The following is an 18,282-nucleotide window of genomic DNA, read 5'->3' as shown; positions in this document are numbered from 1 at the left end:
TAGGGCCACACAGCTGGTAAGTGTCATGTGTCTGAGGCCAGATTTGAACTCAGTTCCTCCCGACTCCAAGGCCAGAGCTCTATCTACTGCACCACCTAGCTGCCCCTAAGCAGCCTTTAACAGACTTTAAAACATTGTCCAAAATTCCAAAGGCTGTGCCTTCATGCCACCTTCTCAAACTAATTGTTAACTAACCAAATATGCTTCTCCTTGAGAACCCCTTGCATACAGTAGGTGCTTAATAATCACTGGATTGAAGTGAACTCCTGCCGTCAATTTAGCAGCTGTGATGAAAACACTGCCCCCAAAGTCTTCAATTTCTTGTCCTGTACTTTAGCAGTCCCTGGCAATGTTTGCTAGGCAGCACTGTCTGGAAATACCCCAGTCCCTACATAGACCACGAGGAGTGAGGACTGGCCAACAGGCTGAATAAGGATCAGGAGTTTCTCTGAAACATACCAAGACCTGCCTTACTCATAACATGACTAGTCAGCAAAGAGCCCTCTGTATAGGCATCAGCCATCAGCACCTGAGTCTCCTTCCTGGAGCATTACTCAATGACCCCTGTCTGCTGGCCTCTCCTGGAAGCACAAGCTTCTGCAGAGTCCAGTTTGGCCCGCTCAGGGAAGGGCATCACGACACAACAGAGTGGCTAACTCCAGCTGGAAGGTTCTCTGCTCAGCTCACTGTGGGGTCACCATAGCATTTATCACTAGCTTTCTGTGCAAACGTCCACTTCAGAAGACACCATGCACTATTCTCTTCTAGGAAACATTTCTTTCAGGACACTGAATATTAATAACAATAACAGCTAGCATTTATATTGTACCTACTATGTGCCTGGCACTGTGCTGAACACTTTACAATTACTATTTCATTTGATCCCTCACAACGTGGGAGGTAGGAGCTATTATGATCCCCATTTTACAGCTGAGGAAACTGAGGTAAACAGGAGTTAAATGACTTGCCCAGGACCACACAGCTACCTAGTGGTAAAAGCATTGCCCTTAAAAATAACCGGGAATTGAATCTTGACTCCTGACTACCGGTATGACCTTCAGCAAGTTGCCCTGAGCGTACGCTTCCTCCTCTGTAAAGTGATAGGCCTGCACTCTGGTATCAGCTCTGTGCTCCCATCCCAGTGAACCCCGTACCAATCACCAAGCTTTAAACATTTGGTGCTCCTTCTCTGGACGGTTCTTCCCCCCTCCACTCTGTTGGCACAACCTGGGATCCTCCGGTGCTTTGTCTCTGAAGGCCTTCGTCCAGTCTCCCTCATCATCATCATCATCATGTCATCTCCCACTCTCAGAACTGTGGTTATTCACCAAAGCTTTTTCCGGAGATCTCTTCTCTCACCAGGTCCCATGAAGTCAATGATCATCTCATCTCTATGTGGATGATTACCAGGCTTCATTTCTCTCCTTACCCAGGCTGACTCTTCCTTCCCTGAGCTTTCCCAGCCTCTCTTCCATCTGCCCCCCTCCCTGCACTCACTCACAGGGCCCCAAACCTCGCTCAGATCCTCATCACTCCTCTCCTCAATAGCTTCCTCTTCATTTTCTCACTTCCAGCATCTCCCTTCTCCAATCCACCCTTCACACAAGAGCCGAAATCATCTTCCTAAGACAAAGCCCCGAACAGGTCACTCCCGTACACAATCTTTAGGGACTTCCTAATGGAAAGAGGATAAAATGTAAATTCCTCAGACTGGCATTTAATACTAACTTAAACATTTGTTATTTAAAAAATCATAATAGCTTTGCTACTATTTCAAATCCTCCAAGACTTGCTTTTGGCCTGCCTTCCCAGACCTTCTTCGTCTTCAAAGCATATGTCCCAGCCTGAGAGAGCTATCAGGCGGTCCCCCAACTTGACATTCCATCTTGTGTCTCCATGCTTTGGCCCAGGCCAAGGATGCTTAGAGTGCACTCCTCCTTCCTCATTTCTACCTTAGATTTCTTCACTTCCCTCAAGGTTTAACTCGGGAACCATCCACTACATGAAGCCCTTTCACCATGTGTTTGGATTCTCTCCCTCCTTCCCACATCTCCTTCTGTTTTCTTAGCTGCGTGTACGCAAGGCATCCTAGGGCACCCCAGCCCTAGGCCCAAGAGGCCAGAATCTCCGAGGCAGGGACTGTCTGCTCTTGTCTTGGTACTCCCAGGATCTGGCGAGCACAGCGAGGGGCCAATAGGCGATCAGTACTGGATCTGTGATGTCACTGGCTGAGGGAATTTCCCAGGGAGGAAACTTCCCCTGAGAATGTAGAGTAGCCCACCCTGTGCACTTTATTTGGTCTTACAGAGTTGCCTAGAGTACAACAGTTAAAACTCCAGGACTGCAAAATGCCTGAGGGCAAACCAGACAACATGTGTTAACTGGGAAAGGTTGAACAAAACCAATAAAAATACAGTGCAACACAGTTGCTGCCCCATTTCTATTTACATTTGACCCCACAGGTCTGACACTCAACCAGGATGTGTCTGAGGCCTAGTGAGTGTTCCTGGCTCCAAGGCTGGTACTCCAGCCACTAGGCCTCAGTGCCTGAAGAACAGGCATGTAATATCTGTGAGCTGAATTTCTGATACCCTGGAGAGGAGAGATGGTCCTTCAGCCCTTCTCCCTGACTCCCTGAGGAGGTCCAACCTCTTCTCCAGACATGACACGAGATTGCTCAGCTGCCTCTGACTGGTAATTGGAAGAATCCTGCCAGGCCCTAATGCAACCAGACGAGGTGCTCAGCTGTCCTCTTACAGAGAGTCTCAAGTAAAAATCGAAGCACCTTCTTTCCTCTGCCTGTGATGACAGATAATATTTCTCTATCCCTAAAACATTCCCCACCTATTGCTGGGATTGTCACTGAGATCTCCCCAGGGCCTCCTAAAAACCTCCTAACCTCACTGTAATCCTCATCTCTACCTGCCACATGCACCCTCCCCAACCCCAAGCTGCCATTCATCTTTACCCCCCAAATCTTAAGGGTCACTGCCCCCATCAGCTGCCAGAGCTTCCACCCTCTGCTCCGTATCACATTCTGAGAAGGACCCACTCTCCCTCACCATCAGGCCTCTGACTTCTCCTCTTCCAGTCTCAACGCTTTTCAGTCCTTGCTGTAAACAAGCCAACTCGCCAGGCACCTCCCCATCTTTACTGACCGACCATCACCCACCGGCGTTCCTCTCTGCCTCCTCTCGCCCTCATCAGTCACCTTCAGTCCTGTCATCTCTGCCACCCTTCCTGCCCACCCAGAGGTCTCCCTGTGACCCCACCCCTCCCCTACCACCTTCAGGCCAGAATGAGACCAAGGCCACAATGCAGAAGCAGATAAGCCTTGGTCTCTGGGGCCCAGAGGGAAGAACTAAGGACAAAGGGACGAAGCTGCAAAGAAACAAATATAGCTTCGACACAGGAACACAATGAGAGCTGACCAAAGGTGGAATGGGCTGCCTTGGGAGCCGGGGTGGGGGTGGGGCGAGGGAGTGCCTCCAGAGCTCGTCAGGCAAAGGCCCACGGCCCCTTCTCAGGGGTCCTCTCTAATTTGGAAAGTCTGTGAATCTGTGTCCTCACCTGCAAACTTGATGGCTGTGATGGAGGAGGAATGGTCATCCAGGGTTTGCTCCAGGTTATAGTTCTTCTCCACGTTGAGCACGTGGATGAGTCGGTCTCGACTGGCCGAGGCCAGCAACGTCACCCCTGGCAAGAGAAGAGGGCCCAGGCTGCCCAGCAGGTCCTCCCACAAGCTGACTTGCTTGGGCAGCCTTGTCCTAGCTTGCTGAGCACACCCCTGCTTCGGGCTCTTTCCCAGGGCTCTGTTAGCTCAGCCTCCAGAGAACTCAGCCTTTCCAAAGGGTCATGTTGCCTTACAATATCCAGGAATTTCTCTCAAGCTCCAAGTTGAGTTTTAAAAGTCTTGAGATGAATCCAGAGCTCTCTACATGCCTGCACCAAGAAATCTGAAGGAGATGGATGGTGTGGTCACGGCACGGAAGAAGCTCCCCGGCCCCTCCCTTGTTCATCTATTTCTCCCGCTTCCTTGGACACATTCTTGCCCACTCCAAGGAAACAAAACTCACCAGTCTCAGGCTTGGAATATTCCAAACACAGAACTTCCGCGTCATGGGCCTCCACCTTAACCAGCTCATCCATGAACCTGAGCTCATGAATCCTGCAAGACAAGACACACCACGGCCAGTGGGCAGGACAGCCAGGTCTACCCAGCCCTATACATGTGGCCCTGCCTGGCCCAGCTGCACGTACATGCATACCCCCTGGTTTGCCATCAGCCCAAGGTTATGAGGCTAGAACCCAAGGGTCATAGCGGGAAGACAGTAGGGAGAGGTGGGGGGGACCGGGGGAGCCTATGTACACAAGGCCTCTGACTAATGTGAGTCTGCCCCTCACCAAAACCGGTGCCACAGGAGGGTGCCACTTGCCTCAGATTTCCACTCCGGTCGCCTGAGGCCAAGTGCTGACCATCAGGACTGACCTGCATGACCCGAACTCCTGACTTCATGTCCACAGGAGTCCCATTCTCATTTCCTCGGTCTGGGAAGTGAGATATGTCCTGCAGGTGCTGGATGTCATTTTCTACATATACTACCTTTAGCAGGTTCTTTGAAAAGAAGGAGAAAGGAATAATAAGTCAGTCATCCAGGAAAGAAGGCCCTGAGATCAGAGGCCAAGGCCCAGAGAGCATCAATCCACGGCACCAAGAGGCCTAGGATGCTCCCATCAAGGCACTGCCATGTGGAGTTCAGGACAACTGCAAACCCAAAAGCAGGGCTGGGCCCAGGCCACAGTGGAGAGACACAGCTGCCCTCTAGACATCTGCAGGCCTGAGACGGTGTGACTAAATGAAGGGGGAGGGGCAATGAGCCGGACCTAACTCCCCTGTGGAGTGAAGCCTTTCCAACCCTCAGTGATCCACAGCTCCCCATACCGGAGAGCACTGGCCCATTTTTATTGCCATCACTGTCCCATCCAAAGGGCAGGGATTCCAACCCCAGGCACCGAGCCCTGTCTACAGGAGGTGCCCAAGAAAGGTTTGGTGCTGCTAATGGCACGTCTTCATGTTTGTGGTTAGATTAGTTTGGGACAATTTAAGCAGGACAAGTGAGTATACCTACACGTCTAACCTATATCAAATTGCTTGCCTTCTCAAAGAGGGGGGTGGGGAGGGAGGAAGAGAGAATTTGGAACTCAGAATTTTAAAAATGAATGTTAAAAATTGTTTTTACATGTAACTGGGGGAAAATAAAATACCAAACAATTTAAAAAAAAGATAAGTGAGTCTAGTGGCTACAAGAAGCCTTCAGAGACTGACACCTGGGAAAATGCCTGCCCCTCACTTGCTCTTAGCTCCTGGCATGTGTACAGGCAGAGCCAAGCTGAGCTCAATAGACAAGTTGATCAAAACTTCTGAGGCACGATTTAGACAGCGTAACTTTTAAAGGTAACAAGCCCATGCTGGCTAGGGAAGATGGACTACGGAATGAACGGAGAAATGGGAAATCATCTCTATCCTCCAGTGGGCGCTCTTTCCCCATCTACGCCCTCTATCACGGTTCAGAGGCAAAGTGCAATTTGGGGGAGCTCTAGGCAGGGGCAGGGGGCTCCCCCTGACTTGAAAGGAGAAATGGAAAACAAAAGCTTATCAGCCCTCCAGCCGCTCACGTTGCTGAAAACATTCTTGGGACGGCCAGAAGTCGGGCTGTTCTCCATGTTCCAGAAGCGGATGGTGTTGTCTGAGGAGCAGGTCAGAAAGGATCCTGACGGCAAACAGGCTCTCTGGTCTTCAAACTCCGGGTAAACCTACAGCCCTCCGGGGACAGTGCAAGTCAGCTCTCATCACAACTCTGCCCAGGCCACTGGCCTCCAGGGACAAAGACTTGGGACCTTTTCCCTCTAAGATTTTGTGGGAGAGGGAGAGAGAGGGGCCAACTCACCTCGACATTCCAGACATAGGAACTGTGGAAGAGATCAGACCATACTTTGCCCACTTTAGTTAGATCTTGGATGTCCCAAACATAGATGCTGTGGTCCTTGTACACACACGAGAGCCAGTGGTGGCAGGGGTCAAAGGCCAGTGCCACTGTGTCTGGGTAGACTGACTGAGCCTTCCTACAGAAGAGGAAGCTGGACAAGAGAAGATGTCTCCTTTACCATCCTCACCAGCACCTAAGAGCTGACCCCTTGTCTCCTTGCCCCGGGGGGTGGGGGAGGGGAGATGTGCCCCTCCCTTGGGGCATCCCAGCTGGCTCTCAGCCCGTAGATAGCCCCCTGGGGAAGCCATGGTAAAGACAGCTCCAAGAAGGCATGTCAGTCTTTTCCAAGCTGGGGACAGGAGACTTTCTCCCAGGCCAGACTGTCCTGCTGAGCCTCAGCCAAGCACAGTGGCTGCTCCTCCTACACCAAGCCTATTAGAGCCCCCTCCCTTCACTGGGGCATGGGCCATGGCTCCAGACATATCCGAAGCCTCAGTCAGGGGCCACTGGTTTCCCCGCCTATCTCTGCTCAGGTTGACAATCCCTGGCAGGGGCAGCTCTAAGACCAGGGCTCTGTGGCTGAAGTACCTGGGATCCAGGCCTTGGGCCACGTCTACTCCCAAGTAGTGAGGTTTGGGTAAGTTGGTCACATAATGCATGTCATGTGCCTGGAAGATGCGGACTGTCCCATCGGTGCAGCCACAGAAGATGAGATCCTCACTGACACACAAACATGATGAAAGGGAGACCTGTGGGCAAAGGAGTGGAGGCGGGGAGGGGAGGAGGAGAAGGGGGCAAGGGGTCAGGTCTTGGCCTCCAAGAGATCTTTTAGAGCTCAATTCACGCCCCTCCAGGGAGCCCAACTCAGATGCACAAGTGGGGGGGGGGGTTTCCATGTGTTCCTGGAGTGGAAGGGATTTCAAAGCATTGAGAAAGACTCCTAGGAACAGAAGGATGTGGGCACCTTTAGGTTGATCCACTTTTCTAGGACTCTCTTCTCATTAAATTGGCAGAGGAGACCAGAGTAGGACACACAGAAGGTGTTGCCTGCCATCTTGCCTCTCCCACAGGCAACGCCACAGAAGACATTGTTGTGCAGCTCTCCCAGGATGCCAGAGCGCCCCACCAGAGGCACCGTGCCAGTCACCTAAGGGAAAAGGGTCCAGTTCACAGCCTTGCACCTAACACAGCCTCACACTGGGCCCATGCTCAGGCCAGAGAGGAGACAGTCATCTAGCACGGCCTGTGAATAGCAGACCACCCCCAGGGGGTACGGGCAGGAAGGAAATAGGAAAAGGTACCAAACTGGGAACCTTTGGGTACCAAGCTGGGAGCCTTTGGGAACCAAGCTGGCCCAGGGCCAGCAAAGGCAGGACAAAGAGGGGAGTCAAGGAACTAAAAGTTAGTGCCTGGGGCACATCCTGCAGCCAGCCAAGGAGCTGAACTGGAGCCTAAGGGGGGCAGTCATAATGGGGGTACCTGGGGCAGGAGCTAAGCAATAGCCACCCAGAAACAAAACAGAACACAGAGGGGAAACCACTGAGGCCTTAAACACAGCAAGGCTTCAACAGGTGTTTGCTGAAGGACAGAATGGAACCAAAGCGGAAGGCTCAGGGAATACTTCCCAGATCCTGTGGAGCCCTCCAGGGACCCCAGGCCAAGCCTCCTTGCTTTTCTCTGTCTCCCCCTGCCCTCCTCTTTCCCTCCCCCACTTCTCTCACTGTCCTCCCTCTCCCCTCTTCCCCTTCCTCTGTTCCTCCTCACCCCCCCATCGCTAACTCTATCTCTGGAACCCCCCCCCAAATCCTTCCCCACCACCCATCTCCATCTCTCTTACCTTTAGCTCCTTGGACACCTCCAAGAACCAGAACTTGACGTGCCGGTGGCCCACAGTCACAAAGTAGCTGCTGTCCTCAGAAAATGAAATGGCAATGACCTTACAGGATACCTTGTTGGAGGCGACCACATTGTCCTTCTAGAAAAGTCATGGACAAAAGGCTAGTCCCCAACATTCCCAGACATCCCCTGGTCCCTTACGGCAGCCTTGCCTTTCGCAGCCGCTGCATCTCGTCCCCTTCTGTCTACACTGCACATGGCTCCTTCTGTGCCAAGTTCCTGACCTAGTGTCTCCTCCATTGGCTGGGGAGCTCTTAGAGGGCACGGCCTGGGTTTTTGCCTTTCGCTGTCCCCCCGGCACTTAGCCCAGAGCCTGGCACAGGGCAGGTGCTTCATTAAACATGCTTATGCGCTGTCCTACACCTTCAGTTTCTTGACCCCCTTCTCAGCCCCTCTTTCAGGGTGTGTGCCCTGGGGGTGTTGGGCTAGTCTGGCTCTGTGGGCCATCATAGCCTTCTCTCCTTGCCCCTGAAGGCCCAGCTGAGCAGATGCTACCCCTCCCAGCACAGAGTCTCCTCTCAGCAGTCATGGTGGGAAGATGGGCAGGGTGAATTTCCTAGGGGACGATGGCACCCTCCTACCACTCCCAAGAGGGGTGAGGGAGGACAGAGCCAGGCAAAGCCTGAGGAGGGGAGCAGCAGGGCCATGCCCCCAGCTCACTGAAGACCTGAGGCAGCCAAACCTGTTTCTCTACCAGCGGCCCCAAAAAGGACTCAGCCTCTTCATGGAACAATGGGCCAGGGGAGAAGTGTGCCAAGGGGAGGAGTACGCTGGGGAGGGTCCAGGTGACTCCTACTCAGAAGCATCATGACAGTGGAAATAGCACAGAGCTTGGGATTTCAAAGCCTGGATTCAATTCTTACACCAGACACTTACTGTGTGACTGTGGGTGAGACAGTCAGCTCCTCTGAGCCTCAGTTTCCTTATTTGTAAAATAAAGCATGTAATAATATTCACACTAACTATCTCCCAGGACTGTGTGGTGAGGAAAGCCCTTTGCAACTGTGAGAGTGCCATTACAGATGTAAGAATGACTGTTATCAATGTCTGGCCTGGCCTGGCCTGACATCCAAGTGTCCCCTCAGAATCCTGACCCCTGGGGGCTACCCTTCCTCCTGCATGTTTGATCCCTGTGTCCCACAGCCCAGGCAATACCCTGACAATTCAGCCTCAACCTTGGCATCCCTCCCCAAGCAGGAGATACGTGATCTGCTTTCACTCCAATCACTTTCCAAACCATCCCCAGTAGGGAGGAAGCATTTTAAGAACCAAACGAAAGCTCAGAAGAGGAGCTGGGGCCCTGTTGGGGCGGGGCAAGTACCTTCCAGTCCCAGACGTTCACCACCATGTCATGCTGATAACCCATGGACACGATGTGCTTCATGTTGGGCGAGAAGGCCACACATGCCACCCCGTACTTGTGGCCCCGCATCTCTGCCACCTGGCTCTTGTCCTCCACGTCCCAAATCCGAACAGCTGGCCTATGCCCATTCTGCAGGAGGCAGGCAGTATCAACCACACGGCTTAAATCCAGGGCTATAACGGCACGTAGAGTCTGGGCAGGACGGGCAACCTACGGCTCTGGACGCATACTGGGTGAGGCTGAGCCCCAGACCAGGCCCAGAGCGGGGTGGCATTTACGAGGACTCTGGGATCAAGCATGGGGGGCAGAATCCATCTCTCTGGGCTTTCTGCCAGCCCTCAGGGCCACAAGAGGCCAGTGCCAGGAGGAAGTCCCCATGAGCTTGGAGGAGCCAGAGAGAACCCGGAGCTGCTACAGAGCCACCTTACCATCCAACAATGGTTAACTCACCTCCCCAGTCACGATGTATCTCCCGTCAGGAGAGAAGGCAAGTGCACTCAGGGCTTTCCTGAGGACCAAGAAGGAGGAGGCTATTAGTTTTCTACTTGCCAAGAAATGGTTTACAAGTCACTGAAACCATTCTCCCAGCACCAGCTTGCAGAGAAAGCTGAACTGGGAGATTAACAATGGTGCCACAGCGCCCTGACCCACGGGAGCTTTGTGAAGGCCTGGCAGCCAGGCCCAGGTTGAGCAATGCGCCTGTGTCCTCACCACCATGGCCTGGGTACCTGAAAGTATAGCACAGCTGACCAACAGCTACGAGCAAGGTCAGAGGGTCAAATGGAGGAACCAACAATCAGGACTCTACCAAGAGAAACTTTGCCTCGGTTTTCATGCTCAGGGAATGTCTATGCCCAGGGGAACATTAGGAGGTGGCCACATATTCCACCCAAGGACAACCACTGGGCAGCGATTCCTGCAATACTCAGTAAGTGCTGAACAAATGAGCTAAGAAGCCCTCCCTGTGGCCTAATCCATGCCCCACTCCTTGGGTTGGCACTCAACACAGCGGGAGGGGGGAATGGGGGGAGACCTTAGATTAAACAGACATCAGGGCAAAATGTGTGTGTGTGTGTGTCTGTCTACACATACCTCTCTAGGAAGGGACAGCATTATTTATTCCTCTAGGCCCCAAAGCTGCCACCAACCATTCCTAGCTCCAACTAAACAGCTAGGTGGCACAGTGGATAGAGTTGGACTGGGACTCAGGAAATCCTGAGCTCAAATGTTGCCTCAGTCACTTAACCTCATTCTGCCTCAGTTTCCTCACCTATAAAATGGGGATAATAACAGCACCTACTTCCCAGAGTTGTTGTAAAAATCAAATGAGCTAACAGCTGAAAAGCATAAAGTGCCAGAGAAATGCTGGCTATTGCCACAATGCCACGTCTTAGCCTCACCTGGCAGTATTAAAGATGTGGTGCTGCTTACTCTTCTTGGGGTCTAAGATCACCACCACACAGCTGCAAAGAGACAGAGACAGAGACAGGCAGACACTTGAGGCAGCGCACTGCTACTGTAGCCCCTGGGCAACTCGGCCTCCCAATGGACACATCCCCCTCACTGCTAGTCTGTACCTCTCACCCATCGTGGCCACATGGCCCTCTCGTTAGGGCCTCATCGTGTCGAGGCCATACCCAAACCCCAGTTGTGCATGTTTCACCCCTTATGAGCCTCAGACAAGTCATCTGTTTGATAGGAACTCAGGGAAGATGGTCAGTCAGCTTTATATCCCAGACTCGTCTGGTATCATCTCAATAAAGAAGGTCAGGGTCTGGATAATTTCATAATTCAACAAAAACAATGGAGTCACCTCGAAGGGCCACTACCCTGTTTCCCCCAGCCTCTCCTTTGTCTCGTCTGGGGCAACCTGGCTATTTTGAGGGGTGTAAGGTAATACCCTGGAGTTGTTTTAACCCTCATTTCACTAACTGGTGATTTGGAACATTTTTTCCTCATTTGTTAAGAGTTTATATCACTTCTTGAGAAAACTGTGTATCTCCTTCCACCCTTTATCTTTCAGGGAATAATTCAGTCTTAGAAATTTGTGTCAATTTCCTGTGGATTTTGGACTGCACATTTTTATCAAAGATGTTTGATACAAAGTTTTTCCTACGATTTTTCCTCTTATTCTGGCTGCACTGATTTTTTCCATTTAAAAGCTTTTTGATTTTACATACTTGAAATGGTTTATTTTTGTCTTTTATAAAATCTCCATCCTTTTCTCAGTTAGGAATTCCTGATTTTCTATTGTCCTCTAATTTTTTTTAATGTTATGGCTGTCTGTATTTAGATAATCTTTCTATTTGGAATTTAATGTGACATATTACAGAAGCTGTATATTGAAACCTGTCGTTCACCAAACACCACCTCCCCATCCCCCTCACCACCGTCCTCTGCCAGTTCTCAGCAAATAAAGAGAAGCTCGAATTCTGGAATTAATCCAACCCTGGACAGCTGGACTTGTCTACTTCTAGGTCTTGCTCATTTAGCCCATCCTACTGACCTGCTTTTCTCCTTTTTAACCAGTAACCAAATAGGTTTGATATATTTACCTTAAAATATAGAGATCTGGCAATAAGAGGCTCCTTTTCTTCCTATATATTTTTCATCTTCCCCTTAATTTCTGGGGACTTTTTTTTTTCCATCACAAGAATTTTCTTATTGTTTTTCCTGGTTCTATAGAGAACATGTTTGGTAGTTTAGTTGGTAAAGGATTAAATCTGCAAATCCATTTAGACCATCATTCTTCTCATACTGGCCCAGGCATTAACACAAACTTTCTCTTCAATCTCTTTCTTTACTTCTACAAACAGCTTTGTATCCAAGTAAGCGTCAAGTGGATCATAGTAGGTTCATGGCCAAAACTGTATGCATTTTATAGTTGTTGTGAATGGGACGTCTGTCTTTTCCTCCTGGTTTTTGTTGGTAGCACATACAAAGGTTGATGATTTTTGTGGATGCTACTCTGATGATGCTATTGATGATTTTGATGAGTTTCTTCACTGATTCCCTAGAGCAGGGGTGGGGAACTTTCAGCCTTGAGGCCACATATAGCCTGATGGTTTGTTCTGTAAAATCTGGATTCAGTCAAAAGGCTGCATTTAAGAAATCTAGAAGGCCACATGCGGCCTCAAGGCTGCAGGCTCCCCATCCCTGTGCTAGGGTTGTCTAAATAAACCATCATATGTCTATAAATACAGATAATTTTACCTCCTCTTCTCGTTTATTCCTTTCATTTCTTTCTCCTGTCTCACTGACATAATTTCCATGTCTAGCCCTAAGTCAAGTACTAATGAAGAGAGAAGGAACTCTTGCTTCAGGCATGCTCAGACTAGGAAGGTTTCCAGGATTCCTCCATTACAGACAATGTCAGCTTTCTGACAAATGTTTTTGATCCTATTGAAAAAAGGTCTTTCCAAACCCAGTTTAGCACAGGGGTGGGGAATCTGAGGCCTCAAGGCCACACGTGGCCTCACAGGTCCTTGGGTGGGGCCTTTTGACTGAGTCCAAGTTTTACAGAACAAATCCATTTTATTAAGGGGATTTGTTCTGTGAAGTTTGGATTCAAAGGGCTGTACCTGAAGACCTAGAAGGCCACAGGCTCCCCACCCTGATTCTGGATTTTTAACATAAAGGACTGATATACTCTGTTGAAGGAATTTCTGAACCTATTGATGCAATTGTGGTTTTTGTTATTTATATGATTAATTATGCTACTTGTTTTCCTATTGCTGAACCACTCCTCTGAGTCCTGGCATAACTACAACTTGGTTCATAATGAATACTTCTTTTGGATAGACTACTGTTGTATGCGTGCTAAAATTTTATTTAAAAATTTTACGTCAATATTTATTAGTGATTACTACTCCATAGTTCTCTTTCTCTGCTTTACCTCTCCTTGGTTTGGGCTTATACCCCAAAGGGGTCACTGACAGAAAGTTCCCAAGGGTACCAAATATTCATAGAATTATTGGTACTAGCAAAAAGGTGAAAACAAATTATGCAGGCGTGGTTTGGAGAATGGCTGAACAAACTGTCATGTGAATTAACTGAATACTATGGTGCCATAAGGAAAAATAAATATGAATAATTCAGAGAAATAGGAGAAGACTAGTATGAATTGATACAGGGTTGGGGAGAACCCAAAAAACTATACAATGACCACAATGATGTAAATGAAGGTAGTACTCAAGTACATCAGAATTCAGGTCAAAAACAATGGCCTATGTTGGTTCCAGATGAATGATGTTTAGAGCACACTTCCTTCCTTTCTATTGAGGTGAACTAATTATAAGAGCAGAATGTTTCATGTGCACTAATCAGCTACAATGACAATGTGAACTGATTTTGCTTAACTGAATTTTTTAACTGGAAGGTACTCATGGGAACTTTCTGTCACTGACCTCCTTGGATCAAAAAGTTTAGGAGTAAAGCAGAGAAAGAGAACCATAGAACAGTAATCACTAATGACTACACAAAAATTTTAAATAAAATTTGAGCAAACATACAATAGCAACATGTTCAAAAGAAAGATTTCTTACGACCAAGCCGGAGTTCTATGAGGAATCAGAGGAACAGTTAAAATTGGGAAAGGGGGGTGACAGGCAGACCACAGAGTTGTTTATTAGGGAATGATTATCATGTCGAAACAAAATGTGTCAAGTTTTCAATGTGCCCCAACATAGCATCTGTCAAATTATTATTCTAAGTCTTTATATACACAAAACTCCTAAGCTGAGAATATCCCATTTGGATGTCTTCTTGAAAAAGACTTTGGAGAACTTGGGCTCATTTCCCCCCTGAACTCTACAATTGGATATTGAGACACTGAGAGCTTTTCTCGTTGAAATCCAGTCCTTCTCAAGCTCAGAGATGAAGGTAAAGTCTAGGTTGCAGGATCTCCTTTGAACAATAAGAAGGGAGGCCTGGAGTCCACAAAGCATGCCATGAACAACTGAAGGGAGAACCCAAGTATACTACCACCTAGCTTGGAAAAGTGCCAGCCATACTACTCACCCAGCCAGGTAAGCAATGTAGCCTGTGTTTGGATCACATGTTAAGCCACTGCTGTTTTGGGCTGTAATGCCCAGTACTTTCTCCAGTGTTACCTGATCCCAAGGAGAAAACAAAAATCAGAGACCTCCCAAAGACCTGCTGGCAAAGTATAAACCATGGACTTCCCCCAGAGTCCACTGAGCCCAGCCTAGGGCACTCAGGCCTACTTGCTCTCAGGAACCAGCAAAACCTCAGTAGCCATAGGCACCTGGCCTCTGGTTAGGGATGAATATAGGAAACAGGATCCCAAATCACTCCTGAAATCCAAAGAATGGGGTGAGCAGCACAGGGGCCAAGCACCTGTTAAGTAAGTTTAGGCAGACTGATCCTAGACAGGCTGGTTAACTGGGATGGGTATTAGGCACAAAGGAAAAAACAGGGAGCCCCACAAGCAGGGAGCACAGCCAGCCACTCCCTCCAGAACCCTTGCTAAAACTCATAGGACCTCAAAGCAGGCAGGAAGCTCACAGGGCATGGATCCTCATCCAGAAATTTTCTCAGTGACTTTTCTAACAAGGATTCCTCCAGATAGCTTAAAGGTCTCCGGTCCAGGGGTAGCCCCCAGCTCTGAGGCAGGCTCTCTGTTTGTCAGGGAAGTTTTCCTTGAATTGAACTGGAACCACTTCTCCCAGTTCTATTCACTACTTCTAGTTCTAGGGTCTGAGATCAAGGATAACAAATAACAAATAGCTCTTCTTCCACATGACAAAGACTGGAGATATCACTCTTGTCTTCCCCCATACCCCCAACCCTCAACCCTAGGCCTTTTCTTCTTTAAACTAAACATTCTTCAGCCAATGCTCATAAGGCATGGTTTCCAGGCCTCTCTGGATCCTGGCCAGCCTCCTCTGGTCCCAGCCCAGATTGCAAATGCTCTTCTTCAAGTGTGGGGGCTGGAACTGAACACAATCCTCCAACAATGGCCCATCAGCTGAGGTCAGGACTCTCTCTTATCTCTGTGGGATTACAACCTCACCTGCTCTCCAATTGACTCATTTTGAGTTTACCACTAAAACTGCCAACCTTTTTCATTGAATCCCTACTGCCTCTCCTTCCTTTCTCTAGCTTATACTTAAAGATGGCACTTTTTACCAGGGTCAGAGTCTCTGCTTACTGTGATAGTGATGTGACTTCCCCTGCAGTGATGCAGCACCCAACCCAAACAAGTTTGGTCATCTTGGGTGCCTCTTTTCTGTGCCCCTCATAATCGCTCCTCTCCTGGGGAGCCCTTCCTCTAGACCCCTTGACACTGCCTCGCCATGGGGCCTCTAATTACCCCTCACTCTCACTACTTCCTCTGAAACACTGCATTTGTCCTCGGCTCTAGACTGCTCTATCCCACCATGCACCTCTCTGTTGCCCTTTGGGTGACCCTCTGTGATTTAATTCTTTAGAGAGGCTGCCTATTCAATGTCACCTCATCAGCAATGGCCCTTCCTTCAGACTGAAGCTCTCTTTCAATGCTGACTCTGCACACCTATCTACCTCTGCATTAGCTATCCCTGCCAGACTGGTCATCTGTAATTCAGCAAGCACACTATCTTGGTTTCCATCCAAAGCACTAATAATGACATTAAAGAGCCCGAAGCCAAGGCTGGATCCCTGTGGCACTCCATTAGAGACCTCCCTCCAAGCTGTCAACAAACCATTAATGAGCCAGGCCTCTTTGGGTCCAGTCATTTAACCTGCACAGAATTCAGTCCTTGCCCTGTCACCTAGACCACATTTCTTCATTTTCTCCACATGGCCAGAAGTGGAGCCTTGGTCCAAGCTTTGACAAAGTTCAGAAAGGTAACACTTTCTAAACTGTGAAGAAAGGCCTGGACCCATCTTGCCCATTTCAGAAGAGGGAAAATGAGGCCTGGACAGGATGATGCCTGTTCTTTGATGACACGGACAGAACACAGCCCTTGATGGCTCTCCAGAAGAAATAAACAGCTAACTCTCAAACACCTACCACATATAAGACGTGTCAGAGACAGAGGAGAAGGTGTTGGAGTCTCAGTCTCCCAAATTAAGGTTTAGTGCTCCCCTGCCAACAGGGTCATGGTGACTTGAGCTAGCCCTGTTCAGGGTTGACCCTTAATTTCTGGAGGTCAGTTTCTCAGGGGACAAGCTGCTGATCTGCCTTCCAAACCATCCAATGCTGCCATCCCTCAGACAGAATGCCGGGCTGGCTAGTCCCAGGATGACCTTGATACCCCCAGCTCTCCTGGCATCCAGAAGACAGCAGGATGGGCATCCCCCACAATGTTATTAGGATATCCTCCATGCCAAGTACCTGTTCCAACTGCTGTTAGTAATTCCCCTTATTACTCTTTATCCAAGAATTTATCTACACCAGCTTGAATTGTTTCAAGCCATCTGGTAAAATACCTTGTTCCTAACACAGGACCAAAAACGTGCCACAGGCTGAGTCCCATCCTCAATTCTTTCTGATTTGAGAAGCTGGGTTTCAAGGGCAAGATCTGAACTATATAATAAAAAGAAGTGTTCTCAAGGACTTTCTGTATCCTCTTTCTGCACGTCCTAAAGCTACGTCCTTCAGGCTTCCAAGGCTCCTCTCCCCCTTCTACCCGCCTTGCTCTTCCATCTTGGTTGAGAACAAGCCCATGGCTGCTCATGCCAGTCTCTTTAGCTCTAGAGACTGAAGAACGCCATCAAGGTCTAGGTCCATGAGGGTGAGAACTGGACTAACAAAAATAGGAGGGCAAATAGGTGGCGCAGTGGATAGAGTGACAGATCTGGAGTCAGGAAGACTCTCCCATGAATTACAATCCGGCCTCAGATACCTCCCAGCTTTGTGACCCTGGGCAACTCACTTAATCCTGTCTGCCTCAGTTTCCTCATCTGTAAAATGAGCTGGAGAAGGAAATGGCAAACTACTATAATATCTTTGTCAAGAAAACCCCAAATGGGATCACCAAGAGTAGGACTCAACTAAAATAACTTAACAATACCAAAAGTAAGAAACCCACAGGACCAGGAGACCTGCAGTATGACTGAGTTATTTCACCTCCCATGGTCATCTCCTCCCCTGTAAAATGAGGGGGTTGGACCAGAGCAGGAGTTCTTGGGGGAAGGGAGGAAATCTGTGAACTTTCAAAAAACTTTTTGATTATTTGAACATATCATTCTGGGAGAGGCTCCACAGACCTTCCAAGACCACCAAAGGTGCCCTCTGGCTCTAACTCTGCATAACTATCTGATAGCTCAGAAGTAAAGGGGGGAGGGGTGGCCCAGCCCATTTTCTTTTCTTTTTTTTTTTAAATTTATCTTTTTTGGATGAGGCAATTGGGGTTAAGTGACTTGCCCAGGGTCACACAGCTACTAAGTGTAAAGTGTCTGAGATCACATTTGAACTCAGGTCCCTCTGACTCCAAGGCTGGAGCTCTATCCACTGTGCCACCTAGCTACCCCCTCCAGCCCATTTTCAAGAGCCTAAAGGGTCCCAGGCAGAGTTAGAACCAGAGGCCAAAGCGTGGTCAGATTGTCACATTAGGAAGGAGATCCTAAGGAAATGTTAGTTGGTAGAACACACACAAAACTACACACCCCGGACCTAGAAGAAAGAGGGTCAGTTTGGAAGGTTCCGCCCGGAGTCCGGGTATAACTCTAGCGAGAGAAAAGGTCAGGCCAGAGAATCCTGGCACCGTAGATCTAGGGCCACCTAGTCCAACCAGACTAAGGCCAACTAGTCCAACAAACCAGACCACTGAGAATAAGTGGGGTTAAATGACTTGCCCAGCTGTCTGGGGGAGGGGAGGGCAGGAAGGGAAGAGGGCTCCCAGGGCACCTTCTCCCCATTCTAAAGGCAGTGTTGGGGAGGGGGTGTGTCAAGGGAAGGGAGGGTCAGTGACTGAGGTCACCCCAAAGACCCTCATTTTACAGAGGAGGAAACTCAGGCCCGGGAAACTGGGCCCAGGTTCCAACAGACTTGCTTGGGCTCCCAAATCTAGGAGGGAAGGGGCGGGGTCA

General features: G+C 49.2%; 1 protein-coding gene across 1 annotated transcript in view; it reads right to left on the bottom strand.

Moving 5' to 3' along the window:
• WDR62 (WD repeat domain 62) overlaps positions 1-18,282 on the bottom strand; it is a 36,725-nt gene that overhangs the window by 17,909 nt on the left and 534 nt on the right. Inside the window, exons 2-13 of the mRNA XM_027855364.1 lie at positions 14,266-14,357; positions 10,647-10,709; positions 9,697-9,754; positions 9,205-9,375; positions 7,825-7,962; positions 6,952-7,134; positions 6,576-6,736; positions 5,949-6,138; positions 5,677-5,814; positions 4,437-4,615; positions 4,077-4,168; positions 3,571-3,696 (exon numbers count right to left, since the gene is read on the bottom strand). Coding sequence (XP_027711165.1) covers positions 3,571-3,696; positions 4,077-4,168; positions 4,437-4,615; positions 5,677-5,814; positions 5,949-6,138; positions 6,576-6,736; positions 6,952-7,134; positions 7,825-7,962; positions 9,205-9,375; positions 9,697-9,754; positions 10,647-10,709; positions 14,266-14,357 — 1,591 coding nt within the window. The remainder of the gene's footprint in view (positions 1-3,570; positions 3,697-4,076; positions 4,169-4,436; positions 4,616-5,676; positions 5,815-5,948; positions 6,139-6,575; positions 6,737-6,951; positions 7,135-7,824; positions 7,963-9,204; positions 9,376-9,696; positions 9,755-10,646; positions 10,710-14,265; positions 14,358-18,282) is intronic.

Source organism: Vombatus ursinus, unplaced genomic scaffold (assembly GCF_900497805.2).
Source record: "Vombatus ursinus unplaced genomic scaffold, bare-nosed wombat genome assembly UNPS02010822.1, whole genome shotgun sequence".
Lineage (NCBI taxonomy): Eukaryota > Metazoa > Chordata > Mammalia > Diprotodontia > Vombatidae > Vombatus > Vombatus ursinus.
The sequence above is the reverse complement of the archived record's forward strand: the minus strand, read 5'-3'. Positions and strand labels throughout refer to the sequence as shown.